We start from the raw sequence: 22,013 nt of genomic DNA, 5'->3' as shown, positions 1-22,013 counted from the left end.
GTGGTTATCTCAACCTTACAAAGGTGATCCCTCATCCCTTGACAACAAACTTGCTGATTCCATAACAAGTTGTTCAGCCTCAGTGTCAAGCACTTTACATCTATTATGAGTAGCCATTATGAGTAGCCACTTCAGAAGCAAAGGCTTTCATTGCCCTTGGAGTGTCCTCAGACATATGATCCTGAACATTAGCAGCCTTTGTAGGGCTCTTCAGCTAACCACTACTCCCAGCCACAGGGACTGCAGAAAACTGATCCAGTCCCAACATTTACTGAAGAGAGGTGGTACTGCCATTACAGAGGATTCTGACCTTCCCAAACTGATTCTAAACTGTTTCTGAAAGCAGATGCTGCTGCTGCATAAACCTAAAACCCCCTTCTAGCTGAGTCCATTTAACATGCAGTACTGCAGGGTATTTAAAATAAAAAGTGGTATAATTATCATTATAGTGTAGCGACACTTCCTGACATGCCTTTCTGCACAGTTCAAACAGACAGATCTTGGAACAAGCATATTTTATGTTCTCTTAACAAAAATAGAATACCTTCTTTAGCCTTCTGCATTATCATTTCCTTATCTGCATAACTAAGGCACTTGAAAAGAATCTGTGGTAGGAGTGCAGAAGCAGGCCCATGAGGTTTAAAGGGCTTGATGGACATGCTCAGTGATATACTGAAGGGAAAAATAAATGTCCAATGCTCTAGCAAAAAATCCATAAGAAAGGAGGCTACATCCTTTGTCTCAGCTTTTTGCAGGAACCCAGCCAGCCTCAGATTATTCTGTTACATCTGATTCTCTAATGAATTATGGATGGCGCAGTGGCGCACTGGTAGCATTGTCGCCTCACAGCAAGAGGTTCTCCGGTTTGATTCTTGGCTGGGGTGCCTTCTGTGCGTAGTCTGCATGTCCTCCTTGCATTTGTGTGGGTTTCCTTCAGGTGCTCCAGTTTCCTCCTATAATTTAAAGACATGCATTTGGAGTATTTCTCCCTGGGCCTCCACTGAAAATTGGCTTCATTCCAAGTCGGACTTTCCTGGTAAACAAATGTTAAAATAAAAAAAATAATAATGCTTTGACATTTTGATCTTCCTCATCAACAGCTGCATCACATAGGTGTCCGAAGGCAGAGATGAAAGGTCAGCAAGCAAAGGAGAGTAGTAGTGCTGAAACTGAATTCATCCTCAAGTCTTGGTGAGTACCTTCATGAGGTGGACCCTGTTTTTACAAAATCTTACCAAGGCCATACTGAAGATAGCTGGGTGCACAAGACCCAGATAAAAAAAGTGTCCAATCCTGGTAGGTGCAATGGTGCCAGGACTGGAAAGATGACAGTGTAGAATCCCAAAAATACGGAAACATTCCTACAATGGGGCCAGGCCAGGCCCAGGGGGAGGATGGCCCCCCTGTTGTAGAAGGAAGTAGCAGTTCACAAAAATCACAAAAACTGATAGGCCAAAGAAGAGCCATAAAGACAATAAAGTGGACTATTGAGGATAAGAAAGAAATTATGTATTGTTACTATTATGCAAAAAGCCCAGAATTTCCAGACACAAGATATACAAAATGATTAAGAGAGAAATTAGAGGAAAGAAAAATTATTAGAAGCTTCAAATGAAAATTTGTGTTCATTGATACAACAGATTTGTGAAAACAGTATATAGATCAAGAAACCTTGATCTGTTTGGAAAAAGAAGCATCTGAGGAAGTGTGAAAATATAAACAGCAAAACCAAGAGATATTTGAAAAGTATAAAAAAGAAATATGGACATGGGAAAGAAAGAGAGATTTGATATGGTGCAATATTTATGCAAAGGAGAAAGCCAAATTAATCAATGTGAAGAAGGCAGCCCCATAGATATTCAAAGAGAAATACAGGCAAAGGCATCCAAATATGGAAAATTTCAGAAAAAAAAAATAACATCACAAAGATGGAACATAGAAAAGAAGATTAGTAAAGCAGAAGTTAAAAAAATAGAAGTTGAAGTTATGGAGTGCCTGTGAAGTGAAGGATTTAGTGTAGAAGGCCTAGCACAGGTTACATCACAGCAGGATGGAGTGAGTCCCCAAAGTAGGGAGCAAGAGGAAGATCAGGAAACACCTGAAGAAGACATATGGACATGAGAAAGAAAAAGAGATTTAATATGGTGTAATATTTATGCAAACGAGAAAGCAAAATTAATCAATAGAAAAAGAGCAGCACCAAAGATATTTGAAGAGAAATACAGGCAAAGGAATCCAGACATGGACAAGACAAAGAGGAAAAGTAGAAAAGAAGATTAGTAATGGAGAAGTTAAAGAAATAGAAACTGAGGTCATTGAGTACCTACAAAGTAAAGGATTCAGTGTAGAAAATCTAATTCAGAAAGCACCACAATGGGATAGAGTAATGGATATCCAAATTAAGGGGAAATCAGTGGAACAGGAAGCAATTTGTCAGTTGCCATATGAAGATAATTTGGAGCCTTCCATAGGAAACCAGTTTAAACATTCACTTGAAGCTAGACAGCAAGGGAAGGAACAGGAAACTGTGGAAACTCTGATGCAGTCAATGTTGAGGAGTGATAAGCCAGTAAGTTTCAATATGATAAAGCAATGGCTGGCACAGGATGAAGTTGAAGAGAATGTGCCACAGGAAGATGGTATAGAATCTTCTACAGAATGCCTGCAGGAATTAGAAAACAAGGGATGTGCCCTTAGTTTGGAAGAAAATGAGCTAAGAGAAGAGTTGCTTGATTTAATACATAGACAGATATATCATGATCAGTGAAAGAAATAGACTGCAGAAGGTTAATAAAACTCAAAAAGTCAGAAGTTTGATAAAACAAATGAACACAGTAATTAGGACTGTTCATAGAGACTCATGTGATATTACAGAAGTAAACAGGATATATTACTGGCAGCTAATAGCTGATAAAGTTCTACCACAAGAACACTGGGTAGCTAGGAAAAGGAAGGGGAGAAATTGAATACCATCATGGAAATATCGAATAGAGAAAACTATAAAGCAGTTAAGACAAGAAGTGTCACTATTAGAAGATTATAGAACAGGAAGAGATCAACAAAAATACTAAGAAAAATAGATGTGATAAAAGCAATGTGCAGTATTAGAACAGACCAGGATCTATCATGCACTATTGCAAATAACAAACTAAAAATTTCAGCACAAGTGGAAAAACTTAGAAGATACGAAAATAAATATAAAGGAAAAGTACAAAATAAGAAATTTATTGATTATCCAAAAAAGTTTTATAGAGAACTGGGAAATAAGGTAAAATGAATTGAAAGACCGCCAAAAAAAAGAAGAAATAGATACATATTGGAGAAGTATCTATGAAGATCCTGTGGAACATAACAAAGATGCTAAACGGATAGAAGAAGTTAAAGAAGAAATAAGAGGTTCAAAGATACAGAATATGAAATGGGATGAAGTAACAGCCAGAGAGACTGAAACGAAGTTAAGAAAAGCCTCTAATTGGAAACTCCCTGGCCCAGATGCAGTACCTAAGTTTTGGCTGAAAGTATTAACATCTTTGCATGAAGATGTAACCATTAGTACGAACTATTTATATGCACACCCCGAACAGACACTGACTTGATTAACAACAGGAAAAACAATGCTCTTAAGAGTGAACCTGCAAGCTACCTTAAAAATTATAGACCAATAACTTGCCTTCCGATGACGTATAAACTATACACGGGAATTGATGCTGTCAGAGTTTATAGTCATTTAGAAGAAAACTCAATTATGGCAGTAGAACAAAAGGGCAATAAAAGAAAGTCATATGGAACAAAGGATCATTTGTTGTTAAATAAAGTCATAGTGGAAAACTGTATAAAGGGGAAGAATCTAAGTATGGCATGGATTGACTACAAAAAAGCATTTGATAGTATCCCATATTCATGGATAAAAGAGTGCTTAAAAATGTATAAGATACACCCTACAATGATCAAATACATTACAGTGACCATGAAACAGTGGCAGACCACTTTGCAATTAAGCCATGATAAAGGACAAATTATTATCCCAGGGATAAAAATTCAAAGGGGGATATTCCAGGGTGACTCTTTCTCACCGCTGCTATTCTGCCTTGCCCTTAACCCATTAAGCTGTCTACTTAGCAGCTTAGGCCATGGCTATAATTTGGCTCCTAGAAAACAACAAAGTGTAAAGACTTCTCATTTTCTCTTTGTCGATGATTTAAAACTGCATAGATCATCAGATGAGGAACTGAAAGCACAACTGCAAGTTGTCAAAACTTTTTTCAGATGATATAAGAATGTCATTTGGTCTTGATAAATGTGCAAAAGCAACATTTAAAGTAGGAAAACTGCAACATCAGGAAAACATCAGTTAGGGACAAGAATGTGATATAAAAAACTTGAGCAAGTGGGAGTGTATAAATACCTGGGAATTGATGAAGGATCAACAATAAAAAATGAGCAAATGCAAATAAAACGTAGTAAGGAATATTTCAGAATACTTAAATTAATCCTGAAAACAGCATTGACATCTAAGAACAAAATTTAAGCTATAAACCAATTTGCTCTTCCTGTCCCAACTTACAGTTTTGGAGGGATTGACTGGCCCCAAAATGCATTGGATAGATTAGATAGGAAAACAAGAAGGATGCTTCATGCTCACTAAATAATTTATAAAAATCAGTGCATACCAAGATTATATATTCCCCGTTCTGAAGGAGGAATGGGCCTCCTTGAAATTGACTACATGTATAGATCTGCAATCGTGAGACTAAACACATATCTGCTGAACTCACAAGACCCAAATGTAGTGAAAGTTTTGAAACATGAGGAGAATAAATCTAAGATGACTTCTCTGCTTAATCCAGCAGAAGCATATCGGCATCAAGCAGGAATGGAAATCAAACCAGAAGTGGATAAAAATCAGACAGCAACTGAATGTGCCAAAAAACAAAAGAAAGAATATAAGGAGAAGGACCAGATGAGAAGGCAAGAAATGTGGAAAAAGCATAAATATAGTTGCAAGTATGGAAAACTTCTGCAAGAACCTCATGTTGATCAGGAACGAATGCAGGAATGGTTAAGGAGAGGTAAATTCAAACCAAGAGATGAAAGGTTAATATTGGCAGCCCAAGATAGTGGGCTACGAACACGTTGGTTTACAAAGTCCATTGAACATGTGTGAGAAACAGACAAATGTAGGTTTTGTAAAACCAAATTGGAAACAGTTGCACACTTTGCTGCAGGTTGTTCCATACTAATTTCAGAAGGGGTGTTTACTAAAAGGCATAATAATGTGGCAAGATTGTTGCACTGGGGATTGTGCAAACATTATGGTATTGAAGTGGCTGAAAAACACTGGAAACATGAACCACAAAGCATCATAGAAAATGATAAAGTTTACATCACATGGGACGACCCATTACCTACAGTTCAAAAGATAGATGCTAGAAAACCAGATATAGTGGTTCAAGAAAAGAAGGCAAGAGTAGCATTGATCATTGAAATTGCCACACCCAGTAACTACAGTGTCTTGTGTACAGAGAGATAGAAAGGCATAAAATATCAGGATCTGGAGGCAGAAATGAGGGCAATGTGGAAGAAAGATACCCAGACAGTTCCAATAGCAATAGGAGCAATGGGTCTCATAAAAAAGAATCTACAGTCATATTTAGATATGTTACCAATCCATGCAACTCTGTACGAATTGCAGAAGGAGTCATTGTGGGTGCTCTGAAGAGCACTTTTGGCTGACATCAAAGATTGAAACAATACTAATTTCATGAACTTTAATTGTACTTTGGCTTAGGAATGGGGTCCATTCCTGTCATGGTATTAAAAACCCAAAAGACTTGGAGAAATTAAAAAGTGTCCACCTATCTTACACAGTCCCATAACTACCTGCCCTGCACCTGATAACCTGACTATAAAATAGCATTTTTTTCCCAAGCAGCCTTCTATTGTGTTGATGTTTTAGTGCATTAACTGTCCATCTGGGTCCCAAGGTCTCTTATCACACATTCAGCGTTAAGTAGACTGCCGCCCATGTGGTAGTTCATGGGTACGGAGTTTTTACCAAAGGGGATGACAACGCACTTTTTGGCATTGAGCTTGAGGCCATGGCTCTGACACTAGGCATCTGTCTCAGTGAGGCCCCTCTGTAGCATGTCCACATCATTTGGGGACTTGACTATGGCTCCTAGTTTGCAGTCGTCTGCGAACTTCGTTAGCCAAAGGCCTTCTATGTTAGCCTGTACTTCAGAGAAGTAGATACCAAATAGGTGAGGTCCCAGGACTGAACCCTGTGGTACTCCACTTGTCACTGGTTTGAAGTCAGATTTGGAGTCTGCAACTTTTACAGTGTGGGTTCTGTCAGTTAGCCAGTTGGCAACCCATCTTGTGACATAGGGATTTATACCTAGTTTAGTGAGTTTAGCTATAATTCTAGAATGGGAGATGGTGTCAAAAGCCTTGGCGAGGTCAAGATAGGCTGTGTGAACCACCTTACCCTCGTCTACGGCTTTGGTGACTGCCTCAAAGGAGTTGATCAGGTTTAGGAGGCATGACCTGCCTTTCACAAACCCGAACTGGGTGGAGTCCAGAGTTTGGAGGTTACCAATGTATTTGTTTATGAGTTCTATGATGATGCGTTCCATGGCCTTACAGACCAGGCTCGTCAGGCTAATAGGGCGATAATTCCCGGGATCAGTGGTGGTGGCTCCCCTTTTGTGAAGTGGGATTACTGTTGCTGTGCACCATTCAGTGGGCACAAAGCCTGACATGAGGCTATGATTAAACATTGTGCTTAGGTGGGGAGCCAGTTCGTTCTGAAGTTCATGTAAAACGCAGCCTGGGATGTTGTCTGGTCCCATGGATGCTGTGTTTTTGGCTTTAGAGAGTGCAGCTTTTACCTGCATAGTTGTGATTACTTGGACTCTGCATTCATTCTGTATAGATATGGACCCTTTAGGGGTGAGAGGTGTGTAAAGTTAGCACTAAACCTATCTGCCAGGATGTTGGCAATATCAGTTGGTTCTGTAATTTTCAAGCCGTTGTGCTGTAACTCACTTATTATGCTAATGGCCCCTGGGCGTTTGCAAACCTAACCATACCCGTGTTCCCTAATTGACCATTATTAGATGGTTTGATTGTTTGCAGAGCAAATCTATGATCAGCACCAGCTGCCCCTGTCCATGAGAGACATAGGTTCCACCCGAGGGGCGAATTTATGGTCTCTTATCCAGATGTCCAGGTTGTACTTAAATAGGGTCATTGAGTTCTGCTTAAAGTGAATTGAGAGTTTATTCCAGAGCAGCAGCAGTCTCTGGGAGATGTATCTGTCTCTCCAGCATGTTTCTTGGCTAGGCTTGTAAGGGCCTTAGGGCAAATAGTTTAGTAATGTCCTATGATTCTGTGATTACATTGGGATGAAATGGCTAGGCTTAAAATGACCCTCTGGGTCGATAGCCTAGTAATCACCTATGATCCTATGATCTCCTATGATCTACCCCTAACAAAGCCAAACTGGGACAGGTCAAGAGTTTGAGGGTCACCTATGTCCTTGTTGATAAGGTCCATGATGATTCTTTCCATTGCCTAACAGATAAAGCTGGTTAGGCTTATGGGTCTCTAGTTCCCCAGGGTCAGTTGATGGACCCCTTTATGCAAGGGGATTACAGTTGCTGTTTTCCACTCTGCTGGAACAAAGCCAGTGCTCAGGCTGTGTTTAATGAGAGTGCCAAGTTGATCTTCTAGGTCATGTTTTAGGTTGTTTAGTAAGCAGCCTGGGATGTTATCTGGTCTCATAGAGGCTGCACTTTTAGCCTTGGAGAGCATGGTTATGACCTTCTCATTGGAGATACTGAGGAGAGGACAGGTGTCAGGTATGCTTTGGGTTATGGTTGGTGGGGACAAATGGAGTGAAGTTTGCACCAAATCTGTCAGCTAACAGGTTGGCAATTTCTCCAGGATCAGTGTGATTGGTAACATCAACTATGTGTTCAGCACATAGCTTGGTATTCCCTTTTAGATTTAGGATGTAGCAAAAGAATGCCTTATGATTGTCTTTAACTAGGAAAGCTAATTTAGACTCATAACTAGCTTTAGAGGACTTAACCAGATATCTGATTTGCTTGGTCAAGTTGTGGAGGGTATTCTTTCTCTGCTGACTAAGTTCCCTCTTGTTCTTAGATATCAGTTTCTTCCTTTTGTTATACAACCTGTTTATACTCAAGGTCCACCAGGTTGGCTTGTTTTTACAGAAGGACTTGGTTTTGATCCTGTCAGGTACAGCAGAGTCAATATAGTTATTTAAATGGTTATACAGGGTGCTTGTGTACTCCTCTGCATAGGACACATTGTTGGCTGTGTTAGCAGGGGGTTTGAAACTTTTCAAACCATCACTTAGCAGGCTATAGATTGTTTTGAAGAAGTTTCTCATTTTTCTTGCTCTTGTGGAGGTGTCAGGTCTGATTATTACTTCGCACAAGACAGATTTATGATCTGACCTTACTAGGGAGGGCAGAACACAGGGAGTGGTGACCCCACTCTTATTGGTGAGTACTACATTCAGACCATTTGAACCTCTTGTTGGGGTGCAGACTAACTGTTCCAGAGCAGTTGTATTAACAAAGTCAGAAACCTCAGGGTGATTGAGCTTGTGTTCATGTACGTGGCCCACTCAACAGAAGGATAGTTGAAATCTCCGATGGCCAAGGTGTTTGGCTGTATAGTGACTGACTCAAGCAAGTCTGGGTAGGTGGTGTGCTTCTTATGGTTCATGGTGGGGGTACCTGTAGCTAGCAATGATGTGATGAGGTGTTTTACCTATAGTTATTTGGAACTGGAGTAGCTCAAGAGAGTCATACTGTTTAACCAGTCTCAAGGTGTATTTGGATTTAGTGAAGAGGGATACGCCTCCACATTTGGTTCTTTCATGCTTGTTTTGAGGTCTGAATGTGTGGAAGGCATTGTAGCCTTGCACGCTGGTGTGCTCACTGTGGCATTTAACCAAGTTTCAGTGACTGCACAGATGTCAGCATCTTCCAAGGTAAGGTGAGCTTCCAGGCAGTGCAGTTTTCTGTTCAGACTTCTAACATTAAGCACCATAGCCTTCAGTATGTCTTTTACTTTGGAAGTTTTGTTGTCTTGGTATTGCCTAATTAACCACTATGAGGGAGGCAAGCATCATTGCCAGTATTTGAAAGCCTAGAAGAGACACGTGAAAACCATCTCAGGCAAAGCAAAATGGTCTGTTGACCATGTCTTCCCAGGCTATGAGATACTGGATTCCCCTTTACTGATATCAGAAGCTAAGCCAATTGTTGAAGCCAGTCATTTTTTTTTATATTGTGGCATCATCCTGGGTGAAGGTAGAATGCTGCTTAGGGCTAGGGACATACCTGCCTGGGACAAATAATCTAAGAGTTCAGTCATGTCTTTCTTCATATATTACAAGCAGAATATAAATCACACCGTAGCTTTTATTGTGCTTTTAAATAAATTAATGTTTCTTGCATGACTTTAAAAATCTAACAAAACTGGGGCCAACTTGCAGTAATGAATAAAATGAGAAAAAAAGAAGTATTAACTTCTTCTGAAAACACAGTAACAGCAGAGTCAGTTATTCCAGTTTCTTACCTGCACTAAGTCTTATTTTATCATCACCATCATTATCATCTTCATCATTAATATTATTATTTTCTCTATTACTTCATAAATGACTGCCCAGAATGTACCTGGGTAGGCTGTTGCCACTTCAGCTGAGGTCCACAATCCACAGAAATGAAATGGCATGTTCAACAATGTGACTGTGATTAATTATCAGTAAATAGCAGTGAAAACCATAAACTGTCGGAAGTTGGAATGAAACAGCAAGGTGTTAGCTATAAAAAAGTAATAAATGCTTTCTTTCCTTTATTGGCAAATATGAAACCAAAGCACTGATTATTTTTTTACAACTGACACTTCGTTGTTTCATTCCAACTTCCGATACTTTGCACTATCTACTATAAACTACCAGAGCTGGATCATGGTCAAATGGGGCCCTAGGCAGGGTAATAGAGCCCCCCTCCCCCGAGCAGCCCCCTCTCCAGCCCTTCCAGTGTTCCATTACTTGGCTATTTCTCCCCAGTTACCATAAACACTGTTCAAACCTGTCAGTGTGCATACTGTTTTCTTATTTACTTCTAGAATGTTTACAGATATTGAAATAAAACAGCACAAACACTGAGCCATTTTTTAAACATGCAATACAGTCCCACAATGAAAACAGACTTAGGATGAGCAGTAAACTTCTCTGCCCTTGAAACTCACATTCATTGAAATGGCATGAAAACCCACATTAATAGAAAATGCATCTGGCAGTGGAGGATTTTTACCTTTGGGCTGTCTTCAAACCATAAGCTCCTTCACACTTTTTAGGGCTATACATACATGCATGTGTTCTTTGATTTGCCTTCCTGATTGTATTAAATTATTTTCCTTGTATAATGCTACACCACTTGTTAGAATGAGTTTTAAATTTGTAGTTTTGAACATTCTTCTAGTAAGCAATGAAGCAAAATGTATGAACCAATAATGACAAAACTACCAATTTTAGAAAATTTCAACCATAAATGGCCACTCAAACTTCTGATATTACACTCCACCAATATCACTCAAACACAGTCTCTGCAGAAATAAAAGTTATTCAAATAATTCCACATTAAAAAGATCTGTAAGTAATGATGAGGTTGCTACTGGCAAACAACTTTAAATTCAATGTTTTCTGTACAAATTCAGTGCCTGCTGCCCTTGAAGAATTAATTGCCTATGTTACATTAAAAAAAATTGGTAAGCTGGTAATACTGCAATAGGGAATGGCTGACAAACTGACAACAAGTTCATAGTTACTAGGCATCTCACACAAAGGACGATACACTGTGGAGTGTAAAAATTCTGTCCTCCCTTAAAATGTACCTAATAATCAGCAATGGAAAGGGCACTGCAATATCAGCACTCCATCTACATGCTGTGGGAGTAGAATCCACAGCCTTCCTACACCAAAGGCAAGTATGCTATTGTCACTGCTTTCAAATTCTACAGCACAAAAAGTGACTGCCATTTGCTAAACAAAACAGTAAGTTGCACATTGAAAACAGACTTAGCATGGGCAACAGTAAACTTCTCTTCCCTTGAAATGCACAATTCCATGAAAATGTACTGAAATGTATAGTACCCTGAAAATGTACTGAAACTCAAAACTCACAATTCTGTCATCAGTCTGGTAGTTAGTGTAGAGGATTCATGGTCTTGTCTTCACTGAAGCTCACAATTCTTTCAGCAGTCTGGTAGTTGGTGTCCAGGATTCAGGCTCTTCTTTCCTGTAATTGATTAACCTGCCCTCCCCCTAACTAGGGCATTGCATACCATACCTCCATACCTCACAACCTCTTAGCATAAGAAATCTGGCCTAAAATATTGTTGGGACAAAGGCCTCAAAATAGAGACAGATTTTAAATATCTCTCTTGTAGCTTAGAAAGTTGCTAGAATAACATAGCTTAGCATGCAATTTCTGAAGTAAATGACGTCTGAGACTCAAATGTATGACATTAGTTATTTCAGTCCTCAGTGATTTGCCAGAAAACCACAAATTTTGAGGAATAAGTCAAAAATATGAGGCAAAAATCAGGACATTCTGCAAAAATCTGGACAGTTAGAAATAATGGGGATACAATGGCCCAAAATAGAGATGGATTTTAAATATTGCTCTTTATAACTTAGCAAGTTGCTAAAATAACAAGATTTGTGTTAGTATGTATTTTTCTGAAGGCTATGAAGTCTGAAACATATATGCCATTATTTAGTAACTTCAGTCCTTAATGATTTGCCAGAAAACTACACATTTTATGAGAAACAGATTAAAACTATGAGGCTAAATCTTGACAGTTGCGAAGTATGCTAAACATACACATGTGCGCGCGCACACACACACACACACACACACACACACACACACACACACACACACACACACACACACACACACACACACACACACACACTCACTCACATAGTCCCAGCAATACCTCTCCATTAAACTCCTCGATACATACCTGTAACATGGTCTGTCCCATTGAAAGAAATGGGTGGATAATGCTGTGTTAATTTGTACAGATAAGCAATTGGTTGATTCGCTCAGCTATGTAAATCCCTTACCACAGACAGTTCCAGAGTAAAGTGCATGGCTAATTCTAATATATCACTCCTCCAGAATGCCTCAGTAGTATTCTAGTAAGCAACAAAGACATCCCACCACTGTGATTTGATAACTCTTATAGAATCATTGTAATAAGTCTGAATCAGAAAGGGCTGCTGCTCTAGCCCTTTCTGAATCCCAGGGTATATGTCTGTCTTTTACTAGGATCAGTATATTTAATCAAAACTAATTTATGCCTCAAGAGGTGTGTTGCTGGACCTCATTCTCTTAGAAAAACAAAACAATTTTGTTACCACTTTGTGCAGCATGGGTTATTTATCAACAAAACTCGTATATAAATGTGGTCTGTAGTAGACTGCCTGTGTGTATAATTAATTAATATGGTGTTTATAGACTTTATGAGAAGAAGTAAGTCAACACACACACACACACACACACACACACACACACACACACACACACACACACACACACACACACACACACACACACACATTTACCTTCTCTCACAATGGAACAGCTAGTTTAAATTCTGCGTGTAAGTGTGGACTACATTAACATCCGTGGGTGTGCATGGTCCTCCTTAAAGTAAAAGACACTGCCACCGTGGAGTGAAGACTTTTTTTTTTTTTTGTTGAAACCTTCTGGCCAGAGTGCCTATGTCACCTAGTTTATTTTTTTCCCAAGAGAGACAGTCTTGCAGCTGTAAAAGTGGGAGGGCACTGACCTCACCGCATCCTATGGTTACAGCACGCGCGCGCGCACGCACACACACACACACACATATGTAGAAATATATATGTGTGTGTGTGTGTGTGTGTGTGTGTGTGTGTGTGTGTGTGTGTGTGTGTGTGTGTGTAACAATATATTATAATTCTAAGGTCATGCAAAGTCAAGAAAATGAGAAATGCTATGTAGTCTCAGAATTAAAATATTAAAATGGTATGGGGTTATTTGCAGGAGCTTTCCCCTCAGCAAAAAATGTGTATTGATGAGTTTTTGTTGTTTAATTTGCAATGAAATCTGGAGTTGTTCCTGTTATGTGCCATTCTGTTTTATGCTGTTATGGTTATAGGTTTTGATCTTGTTATCTTTGTGTAGACATGTTTAGGATTCTCAAGGGAATCCGTTTCACAGACATCATTACTGTCAATTATAAAGATATTAAAAAAAGGACTAACTGTAAATGTGAAGTTGTTAAATCTCGCCATTTATTCTCACTGATGGGTTCGGAGCCGACACGGCCGATAGCAAAGCTCAAGGTTTGCCAGTAGCTTGAGACCAAGCCCCTTATCCTACAATGCACTGCTGGAATTACCTCAGATCTAGTTTGCCGCGGCAAGAGAGATCTCGGTGATCCAGCTAGCTCGGACCATTTGTGGGAAAAAAATAGCAAGTTTTTGATAAACATCTTCTTTTTTCTCTTAGATATTTTATATATAAAGTTTGAGTGTTAGTGTTAAAATTTTAATAATAGAATCAGTAATTTGTGATAGTTAGTGCCCTGTTGGCTTAATTGTTTTGTGTGGGCCTTTTAGCCCTATTTAGAGTTAATAATCACTACTTTCTTCTAGTTAGGTTTTTTCTCAGTGGGCCTGTTTGGCCCTGTATTTGTAATTTATAGTTTAACTCTGTCATAGATAGTGCCCAGTTTGGGCTTAGTTGCTTTCCTTAGTTAGTGTGGGTCTTTACAAAGAAAGGAAGGACTTCACTCTATTAGTTTCAGTATACTGTTTTTTGTATTGTACTATTTAGCATGTCGGATGACAAGGAAAAGTCCCATCCTAAATCGGGATTCAAGAAATGCCCAGATTGTGGGCAGAAAATGTCTGCCACTGATGGACACATTCAATGTGTTTACTGTCTGGGGGCTAAATACCTCCAAGATACTTGCAGCATTTGCCATTCCTTTTCTACAAGAGTCCTCTTGGAGAGAAGGAGGAAGCTAATCGACAGGGGATTACTGCAGCATTCCTTTATTTTTGGTAGGTATTGAGTAGCCAGGAAGGTGCTAGCATTTCTTCCAAATCCTCCAAATCTTCAAAATCTTCAGATTCCAAAGTTGCAAAAAAGGCAAGAACTTCAGAGAGTACAGGGTCATTGGTTCCACAGACCTCGGAACCAAGTGTCCCTTTGATTCGGAGCCAGCTCCTAGTCTTGGAGCCGGTCCCTGAGGTTCCCCCTTCTCCTTTGCTCCAGTCAGCACCTTCGGTGCATTCATGTAAGTCTTCAGTCAGCCTTTCAGATTTGGACATGGATCGGCTAGTGCAGAAGCTTTTACAGGCACCAGGACTTGCCAAATTGTTGTCGGCCCCGACCATCTCGTCGGTGCCGAAGACCATTGAACTGGATTTGTCTACTACTCCTCTGAGCCGTACTGGACCCTCGGAGCCGAAGGAACCCGAACCAATGATTGTCGAACCCTTGGAGCAAATACCCACACCGGTGTTATCAGCTCCATCTACTCGGATGTCCTCGGCGCCGACCGAGGACTGTAGGAGCCAACGCTCTCCCATCGGGTTCGGGGAGGATAGTTGGACCGATTTGTCGGTGCCGACTCTTCCTCTCAGGGCTTCGGCTCGGATGAGCTCAGCTCCTACTTCAGGCTCAGAGCCCATGGTTTTGGTGCGGGAGGATCAGACGGTCCTTTTGGGTCCATCTACCCCTTCTCATCGGAGCCATGGCACCTTCAATGCTATGAGGAGAGTCCTGTCTCTCAAGACAACGTCAGCATCGGTTTGGCCTTCCCTCTCCCCTCAAGCTCCTGTGTCTGCTTCTTCGTCTACCAGTCCCCCTAAGCATAGAGACCCTGAGCCTCAAGTACCCCCACAGGGCATCCCCTGCTCTTCTGAGACCTCCCCAGATCCCCCCACTGAGGAGGTGCCCAGGAAGAGACTGTGCAAGAGGAGGCACTTAGACTCCCCACAGAAGTCTTTGATATCTGACATGGACTTGGATGAGTCAGAAGGGTCCCCTCAATCCCCCTCTGAGGATATCTCCTTTGCAGAGATATTAGAGATCCTTAGTCAGAGGGGCGATTGGAAGTCCAAGACCCCTACTGAGGATGAGTCCATGCTCTTGAAGGCTTTTGGGTCTCAACCTTCCACTTCTTGGGTGTCTCCGCCTTATGATGAGCTCATGGAACTGATCTCTCGTAATGTGTGGGAGTCACCAGAGGCCATGGAACCTGTCCCTCGCAAGCCAAATAAATTCATGTCTACCCCAGTGGACAAGCCTTTTTTGACCAAGGGAGTACCTGTTGATGCCATGCTGGTAGCTGCAGCCACCAAAAAGGAAGTGTCTGAAACATCCGCATCTATCCATCCTCCTAACAGAGATTCTAGGATCATGGATAGATATGGGAAACGCATGTTTAGTTCAGCGACTTTTTCTCTGTGATCACTGAACTACTTAACCCATTTTACGAGACTACAAAGAGATCTCATGAAAGAGCTAGGGTACGGTAGCTGCAGGGGTTGCCGACAAAGTCAACACACAGCTCGCTACACTAAACTCAGTTGTAAACTCGTCCATGCGTCTCATATCTTATGCAGCTGATGGTTCGAGTAGAGCCGCTAGTTCGGGCATTGCTCTCCGAAGACAAGCCTGGATGCGTCTCTGTTCCTTTGCAGAACCCTTTAAGTCTTCCTTTATCAACACCCCATTTGATGACTCATCACTGTTTGGGCCTAAAGTACAGGAAACTTTAACCCGGTGTGAGCAGGAAGGCAAGACCTTATCTGCCATTGGAGTCTGTTTTTCTATCCCCACTTGACCCTACCCCAAGGGCCCTAGGGGAGGGAAAATGTGATTCCGAAAAGCACAGGGAGCCTTTCAGGACACACATGGAGAAACCCCCTCTAGAGGCAGAGGAGGGGGTTATAACGGAAGACGCCACCCCTGCAGCAGTGGGGGTCTGCAGCAACAGGGTGACAGGGGTCAGTTCTCTGGTCAACCCTACCAGCGCCCCTGAAAGGGGGCCTGACTGTTCGGCTCTGGAGGCAGTCGGGGGTCACTTGTCTTTGAACCCAAAAGCTTGGCTAAACATAACATCAGATACATGGGTACAAAGCATCATTTCCAGAGGATATTTCATACCGTTCTCTTCCCCTCCCATCCCTGTAAACAGAATCCCAGATGTTCCATCCAGTCTTAGGGAACAAGCAATCGTAGAGGTCCACAAATTGCTAGAAAAAAGAGTAATTCAACCAGTCACAGTAGACCAAGTTGGATTCGGAACTTGCTCAAGATTCTTTTTGGTACCAAAGAAAACAGGGGACTGGAGACCTATCTTGGACCTCAGCAGACTTAACCAGTTCGTAAAGAAAGAGAAGTTCCGAATGGTCATGCTTCAGTCCATTCTTCCCTTCCTAGGGAAAGGCAATTGGATGTGCTCCATAGATCTCAAGGACGCGTACTATCACATAAAGATGAACAGACACTCCAGAGATCACCTATGTTTACGTCTGGGAGCCAATCATTACCAGTTCCGAGCCCTGCCCTTTGGTCTCACTACAGCCCCCAGAGTGTTCACCAAATGCATGGCAGTGGTCACGGCTCACCTGAGACATCTAGGATTCCAGGTGTTTCCATACCTAGATGATTGGCTCCCCACCGCTACCACCAGGCATCAATTGACTCAGGCAACACAATATACTCTGCCACTCTGCCATCAATTAGGCATTACAATCAACTTCGAAAAGTCTGCCTTATCACCATCGCAGCATACCGTTTTTATAGGAGCAGAGTTAGATACCTCAACCACCACTCTACGTCTTCCAACCGAAAGAGTCTCACTTCTCTGCCAACATGTCAGCTCACTGGTGTCAAAGAACAAAGCTACAGCAGCAGAGATCTTGAAGGTGCTAGGTTTGATGGCCGCAGCAATCCTGGCTATACCACTTGCAAGGATGCATATGCGAATTCTTCAATGGCTTCTCTTTGCTCAGTGATCTTACCAGAAACTACCGATGCACCACATGATTCTCATCACAGATTCTTGCAAGAGAGACCTTCGGTGGTGGTTGACGTCTCTTCATGTCACAATCGGTAGACCCTTTGTTCTCTCCCCCCAGTAGCCACTGTGACCACGGATGCTTCCCTGATAGGGTGGGGGGGCATTTTCAGGGAAAGACTGCCCAAGGCACATGGACGGATCAAGATTCACATCTGCATATCAATGTTCCAGAGTTGAGAGCGGTACTTCTGACATTGCAGTACTTTCAGGACTCTCTTCCTCTAGGAACTATTGCAATTCAGATGGACAACATGTCAGTAGTCTGGTACTTGAACAAGTAAGGTGGAACCAAGTCTTACCCCCTTTATCGAGAAGCCCTCAGGGTCTAGCAATGGGCTGTGTCATCCCAGCATTTTCTGTTAGCAGTGCACATCCCGGGGAAATCCAATTTGATAGATGACAAGCTAAACAGGGTGATATTGTTCCCTCATGAGTGGTCTCTCAAACAACAGGTTGCAGAGTTGATTTTCCGCAAATGGGGCCAGCCTTGCTGTGACCTGTTTGCCAGCCACATCAATTCAAAATGCAGAAGCTACTTTGCCCTAATACTACCTCCGGGACATCCCCCGAGAGATGTACTCTTACACGATTGGCCCCCGGGTCTCCTTTATGCATTCCCACTCTTCCCATTGATACCCAGATTTTTACAGAAAGCAAAATCGCTGGAAAGGACTGTTATCCTCATAGTCCCCTACTGGCCTTGACAGATTTGGTTCCCGTTTCTCCACCATCACCTGTTGGAAGATCCATGGATCCTGGACCCAGTTCCGGACCTTCTGACGCACCCGTCAGGGAACCTCCATCCTTCCCTGCAGTCCCTGAAACTGACTGCTTGGCTAATCCACTTCCCCTAATTGCCAGGCTTCATTCGATTTCAGAAGATACAAGACAAATTCTCTTGTCTTCTCACAAGCCATCCACCAGGAAATTATACTGCAGTAAGTGGAAAAGATTCTCAATTTGGGCCAACACACAGAAAATTTACCCTTTCCGAGCTCCACTGTTGCCCATTTTAGAATTTTTGACAAAGATTTTTAAGGAAGGGGCAGCAGCTGCTACAGTTCAAGTCCAGTTAGCTGCCATCTCAAATTTCCACCTTGGATTTGGTGGCTCGAATGTTATGGGCCATAAGTTATCTAAAACTTTTCTTAAAGGTGTTCTTCACATGAGACCTCCTGTCAAAATTCCTTATTCTCCCTGGAATTTGAACTTTATGCTGTCTCAAATTATTCTCCCCCCTTTTGAACCAGCATCTTATTGTGATCTCAAATATTTATCCTGGAAAACTATTTTTCTAGTGGCCATTACTTCGACCCGCAGAGTGTCAGAACTCCAAGCATTATCTGTCAGACCACCTTACATGATTTTCCATGCTGATAGAGTATCTCTCAGAACAAAACCCTCATTTTTGCCTAAAGTCTGTTCTGAATCCAATATAAATCAGGTAATTGAGCTGCCAGTCTTTTTTCCCAACCACTCTAACAAATTGGAATACATGCTGCAGAAACTTGAGGTTCACAGACAGCTCAGATTTTATCTTGACAGAACTAAGGATATTAGAAAATCAGATCAACTTTTTGTATCCTTTTCAGAAGCCAGAAAAGGTAATCCAGTGGCTAAAGCAACTTTATCTAAATGGTTATCAGATTGTTTATGCGAATGCTAGCATGCCATTGACATACAAACCTAAGGCTCATTCTACCAGAGCCGTTTCTATGTCTTCTGCCTTTCAAGCTAAATTGCGCCTTGACAATATTTGTGCTGCAGCCACTTGGTCTAAGCCTCATACCTTTATCACACATTACAAAGTAGATAAGGCTTCCAGGGACAGGTCTTCCTTTGGTTCCACGGTACTGAAAAATGTACTTCAATGAGCCACCCAAGATTGAGGGTGCTAGGGACAATACACATCAGTGAGAATAAATGGTGAGATTTAACAACTTCACATAAAGAAGTTATGTACTTACCATAAAGTTCCATGTGAGTTGTTTATCTCGCCTTTATTCTCACGTCCCTCCCTCCTTCCCCCTCCTGGCTGACAGTTGACTTAGAGGCTAGTACCATCCTGGTTATTCAATACTTCTTCTTCCCTTTTGGGAAGTACTTCCTTGTAGAAATAAATAAAAGGGTATATATACTCGCAGCAAACAAGATCTGAGGTAATTCCAGCAGTGCATTGTGGGATAAGGGGCTTGGTCTCGAGCTACTGGCAAACCTTGAGCTTTGCTATCGGCCGTGTCGGAGCTGAGGATCGGCTCCGAACCCATCAGTGAGAATAAAAGCGAGATAAACAACTCACATGGAACATTATGGTAAGTACATAACTTCTTTTTTTATTGAATCTTTATACTCCCTCAGGTCACCATACCATCCTTTTTTTCTGAGTGAACACTATATTGCCCAATGCATGGGGAGTTTAGGGGTCATTATGACAGAAAATACATCTTAATGTCTGAAGTGGCTCCTTTCTAGTAAGGAGCAGCTGCCATATTCTGCATGTTGCAGACAGAATCAGTTAATCAGTAACATATTATGTTTTACAGGAACTACAGGCTGAAGCGGATGGTTTTCATCTCGACCTGAAAAGAAAGACTGCCCATTTAGGCTTGCTGCAGAGTGAAAGAGAACAAATAAATAACAAAATAACAGCCATGGAGGGTAACTATTTATAATTTTTATTCTTACTGAAACATTTGAATTACTTATCAGTCAATTTATACATATATATATATATATATATATATATATATATATATATAGAGAGAGAGAGAGCGATACACACACACACACACACACACACACACACACACACACACATGTGTGTGTGTGTGTGTGTGTGTGTGTATGTGTATTGCAGAAGTATGTATTTATGTATGCATCAGTGTATGTGTCTGTCCTTCTGTCTGTTTATTTCATTATATTTCTGTCATCTCTGTTGTGAAATATACCTTCTTTGGTGACTTACTAGTGCTGTCACCATATAGGACGCCAACTGCTTAGATTACTGAAGCTTGTGTGCTTCAGCATAATGCATTATGTGGCTGAAGTCTTAGGAATGCCTTCTGCTTCCTGGTAAAAATCTCACAACACCTTGTGGTGATGGCCTTGGTTATGAAGACCATGAACTAGACCTGGGTTTTTATATTAGAGACCTGTCACTGGACAATGAGAGCAAGATGAAGCAGCGTGTAAATCTCTGATGTGATCTGTGGGAATTTGTTTCAACCACTTTGTTGAACACTGCACACTCCGGACCAAGTGACTGGTAGAACTACTTAAAACATTTTTATCACTTGCCCTGAAATTTGGCAATACTGGAATCTAGTTATAATTGAGAGGAAGTGTTGGTGCTCTGCCCCCACATGGGGGTATATGGGTTGAAGCCCTCACAGGATAAAGTTTTATACAGTTTCATTTGATCCTTATCTTCAGTGAATTTGTCTTTGCTAGACCCAGTCATATTTTGATTTTTGTCTAGTCCTTTGGCATCATAAACATGTGGTGTTAATATGCAGAATATCAGAATGGTATCAGATGTGTCTTATACTCAGTTGTTAAGAGCTCTAGATGTCACTTATGATTTAGTAACTGGAAAAATGAATGTCGAAAATCAAACTTCTTGTTTAGGGAAAGAAGTCCACCAGATGTTTGTGTTTTCCGTTCTCTGCTATGCATTGCTTTGCTGTTTCTCTGTTTCAGCCCTGCTTATTCACAAGCAGCTTTACTGCTAAAGGTATGCCTATGGACCAGAACTGTTAAGTGTGAAGATTCTGAGAACAATTGTCTAATGTTTGTATGAAGTCTTCATTGAATGTTGACTGATGGATTATGGTTCCGATCCTTGGAACCAAGACGGCTGTTATATAACAAAAAACTCTCAAGCTAAAGGTCTACCCATAATGCCCCTGTCTACATTACCTCTGATCTCATTTCCTGCTTTTATAGAAAGATGTATCAGCCGACTTACTCTCGCAGCTAGGTATATTTTTTGATATACAACTACATTTTTTTCATTATATTGTCCTTTTTCTCTTTATTGTTCTTTCTGATATTTCTGAATTTAGTCTATCCTCTTGTTAGCATAACTACTTGCCCCTTTCCTTATACCACTTGGTATTCTTGCCTACCATAGCTGGTAGTTTTTCCTTCCCTTTCTTCCCTTTTTTCTCTCTTACCGTCAGGTAATCTTTCCTACTATTGTTGGTAGGATTTTTATAGTGTGTTTACTTCTGTTTCTTCTGTTCTATTTTTTCTTCTTAAAATGTCAGAGAAATCTAAATCAACAACTACTGGATTTAAACAGTGTCAGGAGTGCATCAGGAAAATGCCAAACTCTGATGGCTCTGCACCTCGACCTTGAGTGTTCCATCTGCTAGGGCTTTAGTATCAGACCCCTGGCAGGAGGTAAAAATAAACTTATTCTCTAAGGGCTCCTATTGGCACCCTTTGAAGAAGCCTTGTCCAAGGCTGGCCAATCTCCTCTGGCCTCTGGTTCAAAATTCAGTCATTCGGTGCCATCTCCATCTGTGCTGACACTGTAAAAGCATCAAATCTATTCTGCTGGATCTTCTATGGAACCGAGATCCAAGGTTCCAAAAACATTGTAAGGTACTGAGTCCTCAGCGCCAACTACTCTGTCAGTGCTGTCGATCCCTATTATGGCACTTGCACCGACAACGATACCTGCACCAACTATGACTACAACACCGACAACTACTTTGGCAGTGGCGTCTTTAATTACTATGCCGGTACCGGCATCTCTCAAGGCAACCACAACCTGCAGCCCTTTCCCTGGTCCCAAAAACTGAAACTTTGTT

At 41.3% G+C, this 22,013-nt stretch overlaps 1 protein-coding gene across 1 annotated transcript in view; it reads left to right on the top strand.

Annotated features, from left to right (window-relative positions):
* Positions 1–22,013, top strand: part of LOC122804958 (cytadherence high molecular weight protein 2-like) — a 699,628-nt gene that overhangs the window by 90,703 nt on the left and 586,912 nt on the right. The window contains exon 3 of the mRNA XM_044075199.1: positions 19,740–19,854. Within this exon, the coding sequence (XP_043931134.1) occupies positions 19,740–19,854 (115 nt within the window). The remainder of the gene's footprint in view (positions 1–19,739; positions 19,855–22,013) is intronic.

The sequence above is a fragment of the Protopterus annectens genome, chromosome 1.part1 (genome assembly GCF_019279795.1).
Source record: "Protopterus annectens isolate FY-2018-M chromosome 1.part1, PAN1.0, whole genome shotgun sequence".
NCBI classification, from domain to species: Eukaryota; Metazoa; Chordata; order Ceratodontiformes; family Protopteridae; genus Protopterus; species Protopterus annectens.
The sequence above is the reverse complement of the archived record's forward strand: the minus strand, read 5'-3'. Positions and strand labels throughout refer to the sequence as shown.